The sequence below is a fragment of the Ascaphus truei genome, chromosome 20 (assembly GCF_040206685.1).
Source record: "Ascaphus truei isolate aAscTru1 chromosome 20, aAscTru1.hap1, whole genome shotgun sequence".
Lineage (NCBI taxonomy): Eukaryota > Metazoa > Chordata > Amphibia > Anura > Ascaphidae > Ascaphus > Ascaphus truei.
The window spans coordinates 15,742,478-15,758,263 of NC_134502.1; the positions used below are offsets into that span (position 1 = coordinate 15,742,478).

At 44.8% G+C, this 15,786-nt stretch overlaps 1 protein-coding gene across 4 annotated transcripts in view; it reads right to left on the bottom strand.

Moving 5' to 3' along the window:
• Window positions 1–14,028: 14,028 nt before the first annotated feature.
• Window positions 14,029–15,786, bottom strand: part of LOC142470694 (C-type lectin domain family 4 member G-like) — a 60,007-nt gene continuing 58,249 nt past the window's right edge. For all 4 annotated transcript variants that reach the window (XM_075577323.1, XM_075577324.1, XM_075577322.1 and 1 more), the window contains one exon: window positions 14,029–14,875. In XM_075577323.1, the coding sequence (XP_075433438.1) occupies window positions 14,746–14,875 (130 nt within the window). In that variant the 3' untranslated portion in view covers window positions 14,029–14,745. The remainder of the gene's footprint in view (window positions 14,876–15,786) is intronic.

Here is a 15,786-nt window from a genome sequence, read left to right on the forward strand (position 1 = left end):
ATCTCATGAAGTAGGGGGGCCAGAGGCTGAAACCAATGCTGTTCAGCTCTGAAGACCCCCTGCTCATCTAAACGATAATAATTTTAAATAAAGCTATTTGTGAAGAAGTTTTGCATTTCAACGCTAAGGCAATTAATGTCCCCTGATGTTCGTGTATGCCCCCTTAGTTTCCTTGGGGTATCTGTGTGAGAGTCCATGGAAGGAGTCAATCCCTTCACTATAGTATGGTTGTAAATTATTTTGTATACAGAGGCGACACGTTTTATCCTACATCGGCTAGAGCCGCAAGCCAGGAGGTTTCCCGGCTTTCTAAACAAATCCCCGCTTCATCGGGTGCATGCGCGCCATGCGCGCCATGCGCGCCATGCGCGCGTGCCCAGGGCTCCCTGAAGGGAGCCCTGGTGGTGTCCTCTAATGTGGGGGACGGCGGTGGGGGGCTCCGGGGGTCCCGGTGGACCCGGAGAAGGGAGGGGGGTGCCTCGATCAGAGGACCGATCCTCCGAGGCTCCGGCGCGTGCACGGGACACACCGGCGTGCGCCCGGTTTCTGTCGCGGCCGAGACCAGGCAAAAGTTAGAATAAACTCGGCCGCGACAGTATATGTTTGTTTATTGGTTTATTTATTTTAGCTGGTAGTGTATGGGTTAAGTGCTGAAATGCTGAAGTGATGATAATTAGTCAACCTCCTGACAATCATTGGAATCACACTTTCGCGTGTCAATTTTAATTGTTCACCCTATATAAAGCGCCCATTGTCTGGATCATGTGTCGGTGCTGTTGGGAGGAAGGGCGAGATAGACTGGACTTGGTGGTAGGAGGAGAGAGTTGTTGATTTGTGAGTTGTTGGTGATTATTGAGTGAGTTGTCTTGTGTTATTATATTTTTTCTCAACATTTATGTATTGTTAGTGTGAAAGAACTTTGTTAGTGTGTCATTTTTGTTTATATTTGTTTTTTTTGACTGAGTGAGTGACTAAGTGAAATAGAGAGGATGAGTGGATGTGGGAGTGGATGTGGGAGTGGACATGGAAGTGGACATGGTAGTTGAGTGGGATTGGACGTGGTGTGGTGGCTGGAGGAGTGGTGGCGAGTGGAGGAGTGGCTGTGGCTGGAGGAGTGGTGGGGAGTGGAGGCGTGGTGGGGAGTGGAGGAGTGGTGGGGAGTGGAGGGGCACGTACAGGTATGGTCCATCCTGCCAGGGCATGTACGTCCCATGCCGGTCCGCCCCATGATACTACCCCAGGTGGGGGAGTGCAGGTGGGGGAGGGTAGTGAGAGTAGTGTACAGGGCGAGAGGGACAGTGTCCAGCATCCGACCAGTGATGCCGAGCAGGCTGATGATGGAAGTTATGAGGGGCCACCATCAAGACAGGCTCATGCTGAGGGCATCCAAAACCCACGGTTTACCCATTGTGAACAGAAATACTTGTGGAAGGTGTCATGACTTCGTTTGACCAACTATATGGCTCAATGTCATGTAAGAATTTTTTTAAGGATTGTATTCAAATAATGATCTTTGTATTTTATTAAAACATTCTGTTTCTGCAATAAATTAGTTATGTTACATTGAGCTGATAAACATGTATGCTATAATGGATATGTGCAGCTGATTGCACATTATCATAATCACAAATGCACGCATGACATAGCCTAATAAGTGTGTACAGTGAAAAAAATTGTGTTTGTGTAGCGCTATTCAAGTGTTAAGTAATAAACAATTATACTTAATCAGTGATAACAAATGGGGCTGTCAACTAAAAACTAACCACCCTAAGTTAGTGAAATAATATCGTGAAAAAGAAAAATGGTGGTGCCCTTGCACATATTGTGATACAGTTAAATAACTAATTACCCAAACCAATGAGGGTGAGAATCATTACGGAATAAAGAGTGTTAGAGCAAGCATAAAAAGAATGGGAATATTTAATACACATAAAACAAAAAATTAAAAACATGAACTGCCACAGCTCCCGTGTCGAGCTCCTATAGAATTCTACTCACAAGATGTAGGTAGGACATGCGCATATGATTGTCAACGTCTGCGGTAAGATTGCAGTCACTCCACTTTCAATATCTGCAGAGGCAATACTCTGTCTCCTCTCAGGCCAGCTGGGTGGTTTCGAGTCCCTCAGTCTGCTGTGGGTTGGTTGATGCTGCCTTCAGACCGTTGGTGTTCGTGGCCTTGGTGCCTCTCCGAAGTCTACTAAGACTTACTCGCTCTCGCGAGACACCGCCTGCTGTGAAGGCAGACGTGCATGTTGGCAATTCAGCTCCACGATGTCAGAGGAATGCAGGGACGAGCGCTTAGGTTCCGAGTCGCGGGGGCCGTCACCCTACGCATTTCGCGGATAGATCCGCTTCCTCGGGGGTATAATGACGTGTGAAAGTAGTCCCTCCACTTAGGATTAAATAGTCCCAAAAAAGTTCACCCCAATTGGGGAAACATGTGTACCAAATCAAATCCGATTGGAATGAGTAAGCTCAACACTCTAAAAGACACTCTATACATTCACTTGAATATATATTACTATAATCATAGCTGAATACAATAATAAACAGAATAATACTAATACAAAATAAGAGAAAATGACATGATATTAACTAACAAAAAACAAGATAAATGCTACACAACAAAAACTGAAAATTCTAACTGATACTTGCTGTTACCTGTGCTCCTGATCCAGGGGGGTCCCTGTGAATGACAGACTCCAAAGTCAGCAACAAATGGAGGGTTCAGGGCTCTACAGATTTAAAGAATTTATTATATCAAATACACAACGTTTCAACCATCAAAAAGAGATCTTTCTCAAGTGAAGATAGCATACACAATAAAATATCCAACATATATAGCCCCCAACCCAGGTGAAGATACTTAAAAATATCCGGTAACTCCCTAGTGAAATGTCTCAGTCCATGGTGCATTGCGCTTGCATGCGCACATCCGGGTAGGTGGTCCCGCCTCCAAGTGAGTCCTGTAGACTCCACATCAGGGGATCTTGGTATCCCTTCAAATGTGCATGCGCGAGTGCTCATCACGGTCCGTCAGTCCTCCTGATGACGTCATTACGTAATAACATGATCTCCGATTGGTCCCTCTGGGGATCTTGGTATCCCATCATCGCGCATGCGCAAGCGCTCGTGTCGGTCCCGCATCCTTCCAGATAACATCATCTTGCTGTAGTGGGGTCCTTAATGGGTAACTCTGCCCACGATTTCAGTGCATTATCAGCATACAAGAATAGAAGTCCCTTCTTGTACCCTCCAAGAGATCTGTAGGGATAGGGCCGTGGGCAGTGATATCACATAGTGGAGAGAGAAAAAACACACAATGAGAGTCTGGTATTAAAAACAAAGTGATTCCCACGTACTAATACCAATAGTACACACAAAAAATAGTGTGGGTCAGGGAAAGAAAGACGGCACATTAATTCATAATTCAATCTCAGAAAAATTCATGGGTTTAAGGTCAACACCAACAGCAGCATCACAATCCACAGAATATAAGTGCTATAATTAACAATAAATAGGGAATCACTACACAATCCCAACCATCCAGAATGGATTAACCTCTCCTATCTTACATTAATGAAGCTATTAAGGGAGATATAATCATTGAGGCCCCTTGGGTATACGGTATCAAGCGTGAATGTCCAGAACGCTTCCCTTTGTAATAGTGCAGTATCTGTATCTGAACCAGAAAATGTTTTTAAAACCTGATCTATACCCATCAATTTCAATGAGGACACTGTGTGATGAAACTCAGTGCAGTGTCTAATCAATGCCGTATCCTCCTTCTTGGCATTGATTTTGCTACGGTGCTCTATGAAGCGTGTTTTTAGCATCCTGTTAGTCTTGCCAACATATACCAGCCCACAAGGTCATTTAATGGTATAGATGACGTTTGTACTGGTGCATGTGATCCTTTGATTGATCTTAAATCTATGCCCACTTCTGGGGTGACGAAATTCCTCCCCAGTATTTAGACTATTACAGATGGTACAGCCATAGCACTTATAGCACCCAAGTTTAGATTTAAAAAAATGTGATAACTGATAATACTTTTTATCATCAGCTGAGATCAAGATCTCCTTGATGTTACGTCCCCTTTGATACGCAAACCTAGGTCTCTCTTTACAAACCGTATTCAATACCTCATCCTGCTGTAGAAGCCCCCAGTGTCTGTTAATGCTGTTTTTATAAACCTACTGGCAGTGGTATATTTGCTCACTATATTAATCCTTTCAACGTTATCATCCTGTTTATTTTCAATCAATTCTTTTTGGAAAGCCCTTTCTACGTTAGATTTTTTATGTCCACGCTCAATAAACCTAGTTTTAATCTCCTTAAGTACTGAATCCAACTTTTCGGGTCTATCAATCACCCGTGTCGCCCTCACTTTTTCAGAGAATGGGAGCATATTTTTCAAGGAGACAGGATGGAAACTAGATCCCCACAGCGTGGAGTTCCTATCCGTAGGTTTCCTATATAGGTCAGTACTGTATGTATGACCTGTCCATCAAATGAAACCAGGAGATCCAAGAAAGAAATTTGTTTATCACTCCAGTTTTTCGTGACGCGAACTGGTGTGGGAATTTCTTCCAAATAGTTGAAAAAATCTATAAGTTCATCATCGGTCCCTTCCCATATGATGAACAGGTCATCAATGTACCGACAATAAAATAATATCTTTTGTTCATAAACAGTGTAGATGTACCTGTTTTCAAAGTCTGCCATATATAGGTTTGCATATGAGGGCGCAACATTACTTCCCATAGCTGTTCCATTAATTTGCAAATAATAATTATTTTCATACTTAAAATAATTTTTGTGCAAAACGAAATGTAGCAACAAAATGCTGAAATCAATGGGTGGTTGAGAAGTGTGTTTTAACTCAAGAAACCTTTTACAATTTCAATCCCCTCTGTGTGTGGGATAATGGTGTACAAATTAGTGGATCTAATGTCACCAGTAGGATCTTTTTTTCCTGCAGTGATAATGTTCTAATCTTATCCAGGAAGTGAAATGTGTCCCTAATATAGGCACGACCCTCCATAACAATGGGTTGAAGGAACTGATCGTCAAAAATAGCCAACGGTTGATTAATGGAATTGGTGGCCGATATTATCAGCCTACCAAGGGGATTATGAAGACTTTAATGTATTTTAGGTAATAAGTATAATATGGGGCATCGTGGATTATTCATGGTCATGAATTCTAGTTCTGACTTTGTAATCCACAAGTTCCCTAACCCTAATGACAAAATATTAGTAATTTCTTGCTGATATACCTTTGTGGGGTCCCGCTGGAGAATAGTATAACATCCAGCATCACCCAACTGCCTAAGGGCCTCTGCTCTATATTGTTCATAATTCTGCAGGACCAGTGCGTCCCCTTTATTAGCTTTTTTAATGATTATTTTAGGGTTTGCTTGTAGTGTTTTTAAACAGCTATCCTCCTCCTTAGTCAGGTTGCAATGAATCTTATGGTTCCTTTTAAAGAAATGATTAACATCATTCTTTACCATATTCATAAAAACCTGTACACTAGAATTCTTAACTGGCGGTATAAACCTAGAATTTAGTTTACATACTGCCCTTGTAGTGTCAGGTACCTGAACAAAAGGTTGTGTTTGCTGCTGTTGCTGCTGTTGATTCTGCAGACCATCCGTTCTGTGGAGAAAAAAGGATTTGAGGTTAAGTTTCCTTTCTAGTTTGAAAAGTTCAACCTCTATCTCAAATCTCTTATGGATGGTAGTGGGAACAAAAGACGGGCCTTTCGACAGAACCTGCAGTTCCATCTCTGAAATTGGATAATCAGATAAGTTAATTACTATGTTGTCAGAACTGCTTAAGCGTGCGGCCTCAGCACCGGTGGTGTTCTTGGGATGTCGTCTCACCCTCCTAGTTTTTTGTCTAGTTTCTGCTGTTTTGTTGTTCTGCCCCTTCCTAAAAAAGACTTAGGCTCTGAAGTTTGGGCACTTGCCCCATCAGTTGAAGTACTAGCTTCTGAATCACTGGTATGAACTTCACCCCTCTTTTGGAAAATGTTCCCTTTGTTTTGAGACTGGAATCTAGTGCGTCTCTCTTGCTTTGTCCAGTTGTATACTGAGTTCTCCTTGTAATCCGAAACCACTTTTTTAAATTTCTGTGTTTTAAAATGAATTAAATCACTCTTACATTTTTGCAATTTTTCTTTTAGCTCATCCAGAGTCTTTGCAGTAATCTCACTCTGGTGAGTCTCTTCAATAGTGATTTCAATTTTTAAAATAACATGCCTATCTTTCGAAAGCTGGGACCCAACCTCCTCCACAACTAGGACAATAAGGTCCAATGAGGCCCTATTGAGAATTTTGCACCAGTTTTCACAGAACTCGCTGTTATCTATTCCAATAGTGGGTCTGTTTTTTATTCTAAAGCCTCTTGGTATCAGTGTCTGTTTTTAGTACTCGGTGAGAGTGTTTCCATGTGAGTACAACTCTATTTCTTTCTTTTTTAGTCTCCCAGATCTTTAATGTGATCTGTAGGCCGGTCGGGACCAAATGCCTCCTCTGGCGTGGATTTGAACAAAATCTGGTTAACCTCCTCCTCATTGACAATTTGAATCTCCGCTTTATTAAATAGACTAATGGATAAATTAGTAAGCCCTTCCATGCAAGAGCCAAAGAAAAAGTATTTTTCCCCCTGAACCAGTGAGCTGATAAAAAAACAGAAAAAACAGTGGTTAAATACCTCCACAAGTGTTAAGAAAATACACTATATAAACTCCTATAGGAGAAACATACATATAGTTGGTGCAGAGATCTGTAACCCTATCTCTACAACTCTAATGATCAACCGAGGTTGTAATGCGAGTGCTAGCATAAAAGCAGAGAAAATAGCAAAAAACAAGATAAATGCTGCAAACCAAAAACTGAAAATTCTAACTGATACTTGCTGTTACCCGTGCTCCTGATCCAGGGGAGTTCTCCTCGACCACGGCTTCGGATACGACGATTCTTCTCTCTCCAACCCTGGATCACTGCAAGTACCACGGCTTCCCCGAACTCTCCTGCCCCGACCCAGCTCCACGACTCCGACAACGCATTCCGGACCTGGCTCCGTGGTTGTAGGGCGGCGGTTATATACATCCCCACCTCAGCCCCGCGGTCTAGTCCTGTTTGTGGTGAGCGCAGCGTGACACTCCACTCTCATTTGACAAAGGTAGAGACACCTCCCCCTGGTGGATATTAGGGAAGGGTCCCACAGATTCACTGGGTGACCCAGCACTGGCTCTGAGCCTGTCACAGTCCAGGAAGGCGTGGTCACAGCTTTCGCGCCACTACCCCCAACAGGGTGGGGTTTTCTTTTTGGCGCCAATCCCAGCCAAATTTCTGCAATCTTAGCACAGCCTTGCCAACGAGGGATAATTCAGGATAACAGCCGGTCAGGTAAAAAACTTCTTTATTGAGTAAGTGACAACATGGTGCAGAGAAGGATAGCTATCCTTCTCTGCACCATGTTGTCACTTACTCAATAAAGAAGTATTTTACCTGACCGGCTGTTATCCTGAATTATCCCTCGTTGGCACGGCTGTGCTCCGCTTCACCTTCCCTTCTCGGGGGTCACCATTCTGCAGATTCCAGGGGATGCACGACCACGGAGGAACACCAGGCTACTGCATGTGAGTTACCTTTCAATTTGGTTACTGGGTTTGTTACACATGGTGGATGTCAGCGCTTGAGATGTAGTCCTACTTGGAAGGCATTTAGTGGAGTTGTTACATTTCTCATCTAGAGTACCTACCAGGACTTTATACATGCCTCTCATTCCTTAGCGCTTACCTGTGTACCCCAGCACTCACTATACTTGCAGATTCCTGTTTGAGGAAGTTCTTCAATCAAGATTATATGTATTATTTGTCTTATTTGGACCAGTTACCTCAGCCATTGGAGCACTATTTACCAGAACTTTGTTCTAAAAACCTTTCTGCAATCTTAGCATTTGCAGAATTCTCTTCACTCGGCCCACGCGGTCTCCCAGGGAAGCGGGATCCGCCCTCTTGGTTTGCACGGCCATTCACTATAGCAACTGAGGTAGATTTTTGTCTTGGGATCACCGTCTGGCAATCAGGCTCTCCATACACTCCGCACATTACAACAATGTCCTCCACACTGTCCTCCAGGGTAGCAACCCGGGATCCTAGGCAGGACAAAAACGGCGCCGCTCCATAACATACTGGCAAAAGTTCTTTCTGCAGCTCTCTCCTCTGTGGTATACACACCACGTGCGCCCCCTCCGTCTGGCACTGGCCACCATCTTTGATTCTCCACACCGTGTGGAACTTCACCTCTTGCGGTCGCCATCTTTACTTTGAAATTTCTATTATCACACATGGTGCTCTTCTCTGTGGGGCAGCTGCCATTTTGATGCAATAAAGAATGCCATGGAGCACCACCTACATGCATCTAATGGACGTTTGACTCATGTTGCACTACCTCAGGCTAGGCTCACTCTCTCAGTGTATGCTGTGTCCACCTTCCTCCAGTATGTGCTCTGCGGTAAGTGTCCTGTCTCCTGGCTAGACTACTCTGGCTTCTCCCATGCAGTACTAGTGCGTCAACCCCTCTTGGCTACCTCTAGTGCAGATCCTCTCCAGAATTCCTGACCCGAGTTATCCAGGCTATCCCTTCAGGCATTCTCATGGTGGCTGCCTCATGGTGACTAGGACAGCTATAGCCCTGGCTCCAGACCCACTGTACTCCTCTCAGGATCCTAGGTTGTCCTAGACAATATATTACCATACTCTGACTACCCCTAGGCTCTGTCCCCATACACAGCACTGACTGGCAGCATACACTCTCCCTGTTTCCTAGTGTGCCTAGCAAAAGCCTGTCCTGTTGATACAGATCTCAGCAGCGCCTCCAAAAATGTAACGGTTTTACGGGCCCCCACCCAATCTCATATTGGCCCCTGTGGTCTACTGGCCCCATTGCATGTCTGTGTGATACGTGGTGCACCTGCTGGCAACAGGACTCCTGAGTCTCCCGCTTGGTTGGTATGGGGGATATCACCATGACAGGCGTCTGAGGTAGTGTGCTTAGAGTCCTACTCACATTTGGTTACAGAGCCTCCACCCCATCAGGATCTCATCTGATGGGGAACTCCTTCTTGGTGCATCCTTCTGTGGAATAACTTTACTCTCACACAGAAGGGATCTTTTGAACAAGGGCATCTTTAATGTCATCTCCATAGGCAGACTGCCCATCATAGCGGTCGTACTTAGCCCTCAGCTTGGTGTTGACCATCTTGAGGAAGGTTCCTTCTGCTCCTCCTAATTAAATTGGTTGTCCACCTCTCCCCTTAAGGGAGACCACAGCTGTGCCAGGTCCCTGGGCACAGTGTGTAAGCAACTTGTCTCTCTGCCACTTCAGCTGCACAGCCTCACAGCTCTTGCATCAGACACTGCACTGTCTGGCTCTGCTCTGACACCCTACAACACTGTTGCAGACACTCCACATGACTCTCACTGAACAGACTAACTTTAGGAAGTGCTGTGCAATATATCAGCTTCCAGAAAGACCCACCTCTGTGTCACTAATAGTGGACACAGAGCATGCTGTCACTTCCTTTGCTACTATCTTACACATCACAGGGGTTGAGGGCAAACCTCCATGATGACTACTGGCAACCCTGCCCTTTTAACAGGAGTTACTGCTCAGTAAGAGAGAGATATGTACACTAATTTTAACACATGGCTACATTATCTCTCTATATATATATACTGTTGACATCTTTACACATATGTCTTTATACATATGTTTATGTGGTTTATGATGTTTAAATACCATGCCCATCAGATTGCCAGTAACCTACTATTTGGTATTGGAGTGATCATTTATGCAATGCTGTATGTTCATGGGAAAGTGTAGGAGCGCCATCTCCTGTCTAAGAATGGGATTCTGACAATGCTAAACTAAGGCAAAACAGTCTTATACAATGTTACCACACATATTGTTAGATCTACACAGGACTAGATCTCAATTGCTACTTCTGAACTAGTAACAGTCTCTACATATTATTGCATCATGTTAAGCGTGTTTAGAGACCCAATTTTCATTATTCATGAATAGTATACTGTACTAGCTGAGAGACCCGGCGTTGCCCGGGATGTAATTTTGGGGGGACGTACGACAGGGTTAGGCTTCCCCCCCCCTTGACAGCTAGGTGGGTGACTGAGTTGACTGAGTGTGTGGGTGACTGGGTGGGTGGGTGACACTTGACTGAGTGGGTGGGTGGGTGACTGAGTGGGTGGGTGACTTTGGGTCGGTTTGACTTTGGGTCGGTGGGTGGGTGACTTTGGGTCGGTGGGTGGGTGACTTTGGGTCGGTTTGACTTTGGGTCGGTGGGTGGGTGACTTTGGGTCGGTGGGTGTGTTACTTTGGGTCGGTGGGTGGGTGACTTTGGGTCGGTTTGACTTTGGGTTGGTGAGTGGGTGACTTTGGGTCGGTGGGTGACTTTGGGTCGGTGGTTGGGTGGGTGAGTTGGGTCGGTGGGTGGGTGACTGACTGGGTGGGAGACTGACTGGGTGGGAGACTGACTGGGTGGGTGAGTGGGAGACTGACTGGGTGGGTGAGTGGGAGACTGACTGGGTGGGTGAGTGGGAGACTGACTGGGTGGGTGAGTGGGAGACTGACTGGGTGGGTGAGTGGGAGACTGACTGGGTGACTGGGTGGGTGGGTGACTGACTGGGTGGGTGGGTGACTGACTGGGTGAGTGGGTGACTGGGTGGGTGAGTGGGTGACTGACTGACTGAATGGGTGACTGGGTGACTGACTGAATGGGTGACTGGGAGACTGAATGGGTGGGTGGGTGACTGAGTGGGTGGGTGACTGAGTGGGTGGGTGACTGAGTGAGTGGGTGGGTGACTGACTGAGTGGGTGACTGAGTGGGTGGGTGACTGGGTGGGTGTGTGGGTGAGAGACGGTGGGTGACTTACCTTGACCCCGGGGCATCTGGCTGGGGCAGTAGGTGAGTTCGGGAAGCTGGGGGGGGGGCAAGAGTGGCAGGAGACCCGCGCCGCGCTTCCCCTCCGTCCGGGAGGCGGCGCACTTGAGGGGGAGTCCCGCGCCGCGCTTCCCCTCCGTCCGGTAGCGGCGCACGTGAGGGGGAGAGCTGGAGGCCCGGGCCGCGCTTCCCCTCTCCGGTAGCGGCGCACGTGAGGGGGAGAGCAGGAGGGCCGCGCCGCGAGGGGGGAGGAGCCTGGAGTTTGCTGCTGCTTTCCTCCGCGGCGCACGGTGAGGGTGATGGTGCGGCTGGGGATGTTGCGGAGCGTGGGGATTTGGGTGAGGTGGGGAGGGGGGAGAGAGTGAGGGGAACCGGGAGAGGAGGGGCACCGGGAGAGGAGGAGGGGGGGGGAATTTGTGTGGAAGGTGAGCTGCGGTCCAACTGACGGGGGAGAGTGTGTGTGTGTGTCCCTGTGTGTGTGTCCCTGTGTGTGTGTCCCTGTGTGTGTCCCTGTGTGTGTGTCCCTGTGTGTGTGTCCCTGTGTGTGTGTCCCTGTGTGTGTCCCCCTGTGTGTGTGTCCCTGTGTGTGTGTCCCTGTGTGTGTGTCCCTGTGTGTCCTTTGGCCCGTCACTCCGCCTCAGGCCAATGAGAGGTGTGCGGGGGCGGACCAAGGGACCAATGAGATTTCCCCTAGGGACACCGGACATCCAGGCAGGCAGGCAGGCAGGCATACAGTGCTTTCACTAATATAGTATAAGATACAGTACATATTGTAGCTAGACAATTATGTGCTAATCATTAAGTGTGCTGCTCTAAATATGTGTTCCGTTTTGGGTTATTAGATCTTTATAATTTAGGTATTGATATGATTCCTTTTCTAATATGATTCCAATTTCAGCAAGGGATTGTTTTTTAATTTTCAACTTATGTTGTTTTATTTTGTGTTTATGTGGAAATTGAGTGCGGGACATAGTTCCAATTCATGTAAATGTTTTACGATTGGAGTTCTCTAAAGGGACAGCTCTGCATCCAATCAGTGTTATTGTGTACATACCCATGATCTCAGGTTTCCGTAGAAGACCGCCCCCACCTGTGATTACAGATTAAGGAGGTAACGGATACCTCAGGTGTGAGGTGGCTTTTGATATACTTGATTTCTATTGGCTACAGAACGAAGGTAGCTTGGGGTTATATGGGGAGAGACAAAAACCTAGGTCGAATATTAATGCTTTTTTTTTGGTCTAAAGTACATAAGGATGTGGGAGACAACTGTGCCTCTTGTCCTATGTCTCAGTAGATGGCTCCAGTTAACATCATGGATCAGGGAAATTGATCCCTATACCGGTAGTTGGGGAAGCTTTTGACAGGGTGGCCATGGATGTGGTGGGTCCTTTACCAAAAAGTTCTAAAGGTAATCAGTATATACTGGTACTGTGTGATTACGCCACCAGGTATCCAGAAGCAATTCCCTTGCCCAGTGTTACTGCTAAGAATGTAACAAATGCTCTTTTTCAAGAGTGGGAATCCCCCGTGAAATCTTCACGGATCAGGGGTCAAATTTCATGTCAAACCTAATGAAGGAGGTGTATCAGTTGTTGGGAATCCAGGACCTGCATTCATCCCCATATCATCCCCAAACTGATGGTTTAGTAGAGAGGCTAAATGGAACACTGAGAAGGCTGATTAGAAAGGTGGTAGTTGAGCAGCCTAACAAATACGACCAGTTGTTGCCTTATTGTTTTCATACAGGCAAGTACCACAAAGTACACCAAAATGTCCCACATACCCCTTTGTTCTGCCGAAAGTTCTTCCCCAGATGTTATCTCATCCTCCTTACCTCCAAATGCGATCTGTGATATGCCTCCCCGCCCATATCAGGTTCACACTCTCTCAGGACCATCAAAGACGATTTTTCTCTCTCTTTCCAAACTTTTAACAAATTAACAAATTCGGGAAGCAGCTATACCTAGAACCAAGAAGGAGGTAAGATCCTTCCTTGGATTGGTAGAATATTACCGAAGGTTTATTCCTAACTTTTCGTCTATAGCAGCCTTGCTTACCAATTTAACAAAGAATAAGGAATAAAATTTGGTGACCTGGCCTCCTTCGTGTAATGCTACATTTAACCAGTTGAAGGATATTTTATGCAGTGAACCAGTGTTGAATAGTCCAGACTTCAAGTTCCCTTTCATTGTACACTATGATGCTTCAGAGGTAGGGCTAGGGGCAGTACTTAGCCAGGAAGTTGAAGGGATGGAACACCCTGTTTTGTATATAAGCCGTAAACTCTATCCAAGAGAAACCAGATATGACACAATTGTCTTGCAATTAAGTGGGCATTGGAAGAATTGAGGTGTTATCTGTTGGGGCAGCAATTTTCACTGATAACCGATCATCATGCACTTACGTGGCTAAACAATATGCAATGTAAGAATGCCCGGGTTACACGATGGTATCTAGCCCTGCAACCATTTAAATTCACAGTATCATACTGGCCTGGAAGTCAGCATCTTAATACAGATCAATTATCCCGGTATGGGGCTGAAATAACTGGGAAGGAAAGTGGTGAGAAATAGCAAGATTGATTTTCAGGAACTTTAGTGTATTCAGATTTGTCTAATGTGTTTTTATCTGATATAGGGACTGGACATGGAACCTCTAGAGTGGGAGGGCTGATGTCCCCTATTTCTCATTACTGGAGAGTAAACTTGTAGCATCCCTGTCTGATACAAAGGTATGTTTAAGAAAAATCATATCTGTTTTGCTCTTAAAGTGGGGGATATGTGACAGGGCTGCTTGTAAAGTAAAGTGCATATGTGTTTTCTTGCAATCAGTGCACCACTTGTGTCTGTCATTTCTGTTTTCTTTTGCTTTTATGTGTGATCTGGATCTCAAATACAAACTGTCAAAGGAATAAACCTGTCCTGGTTTAGCAGTGAATATTTGTCACTGTCTGACTTCCTGAATTTTTTTCATATGGACGCAACCTTTCACAGCAACACACCCACTTTCACAGCAACACAACCTTTCACAGCAACACCCCGGAGTTGCCGATTTATTCATAAGTTTCACTCCACTGCATGAAAAGTTACGGGACTTTGTAGGTTCTATCCATCACTTGTAGTTGTCATCAGACACATACTGTACCACATTTCTCAGAGACTATTAACCCTCAAGGCTTATTTTATGCTCTCCAACAGAGAAAACACCATCACTGGGTTGACTTTATTTTTGCTTGTTTGTGTTTTTTACATTGCTAGCGGACTTATTTGTTGTCTATATTTTATAAAATTGTATTACTCTACTGTATATGCACTAGGAGTGTGCGCTCCTCATTTTTCTGTTTTATATATATATATATACATATATATATATAGCAAATAGAAATATTACTTTATGTTTATTTGCATGTCTTAGACAGGTCTCCAACCCTGTCTTTCACCATTATCGCCCAGCACACAGCACTTCCACTGCAGCAAGGGATTCTGGGAAATGAAGTGCAATATAAGGATTGCTCATGTAATATGAGCTTGAGACAAAAGGTGGCACTGTGTGCTCATTTGCATGTCATTTCCCAGAAACCCTTGCTGCATTGGAGTGCTGTGTGCTGGGCGATAATGGTGAAAGACAGGTTTGCAGACCTGTCTAAGACATGCAAATGAACATACAGTAATATTTCCATTTGCTATATGCTTTACTGTGTAGGGTTTTGTTTTTTTTATCCACCTTAACCTTAATAAGCGTGGTATATATATACTGTAGTTCATCATTTCCCTATTGCTTTACAGATATGGTTAATCTTCCTGTTGCAGTCAAGGTCATTCCATGATCCTGAAATCGTCTCTGCACAGTGCTCCTTGCTGTCGGCATTATTAGGCTCATTGGGACTCCATTGCCTGCAGAGAGAACACAAAGTGTATATACACTGATCAATGTGTGTGCAGAATGTGGTAATAGGCTGTCTATACAGTATGCGTGTGTGTTGTGTATAGTGTATTCATACACACACAAACAGATATACGCACTATATGTGTGTTTCTTTTTTATATGTATATGTGTGTGTGTGTGTGTTTTTATATATATATATATATATATATATATAATATATATATATATATATATATATATATATATATATATATATATATATATATATATATATATAATGTGTGTATATGTGTATATATGTGCCTCTCAGCTATTCATGATAATTTTGGCGCGAATTCGGCAATTTGCACTCCCTGACTCCATTATATAAACTGAGCTCACTCTCCACAACTCCACTCCCCGAAGAAGACCGTTTGTCGAAACGCGCTGGAGTGGGAGTCTGTGGAGGGGGACCCCTGCCTTCTTTCCATTATAGGAGGCTTCTGCATGTCGTTTTTGATTACAACAATATCACAAGACTTTGGTGACGTATCAAGAATTTACAATATAGTGATACGCTCTTTTATTATATTGGAATCATTGATATTACCCTACACTGGCGACACACTTTATTCGAGCTCGGCTAGTCCCACGAATTCGGGTATACCCGGGTGTATTGAGGTTTGTGACTGTTTTCTGCCCGAGTGCATTGAGGTATTTTCCAAGCAGGGATTGAAGCATTTTATTCCCGCTGGCTGCAATACTGCACAGTATATATATATATACTGCATTACAATTCATGAATTTAAGCCATCTGGTAGACACGCGAAGCATTGCAGCCTATTAAATCCTAATCATTATCATTTAACAGATCAGCCGCCCGTCAGCCAGGCATGAACCCAGGCTGGGAAGGCAAACGCAACGGGGCTTGTCAGAGGTG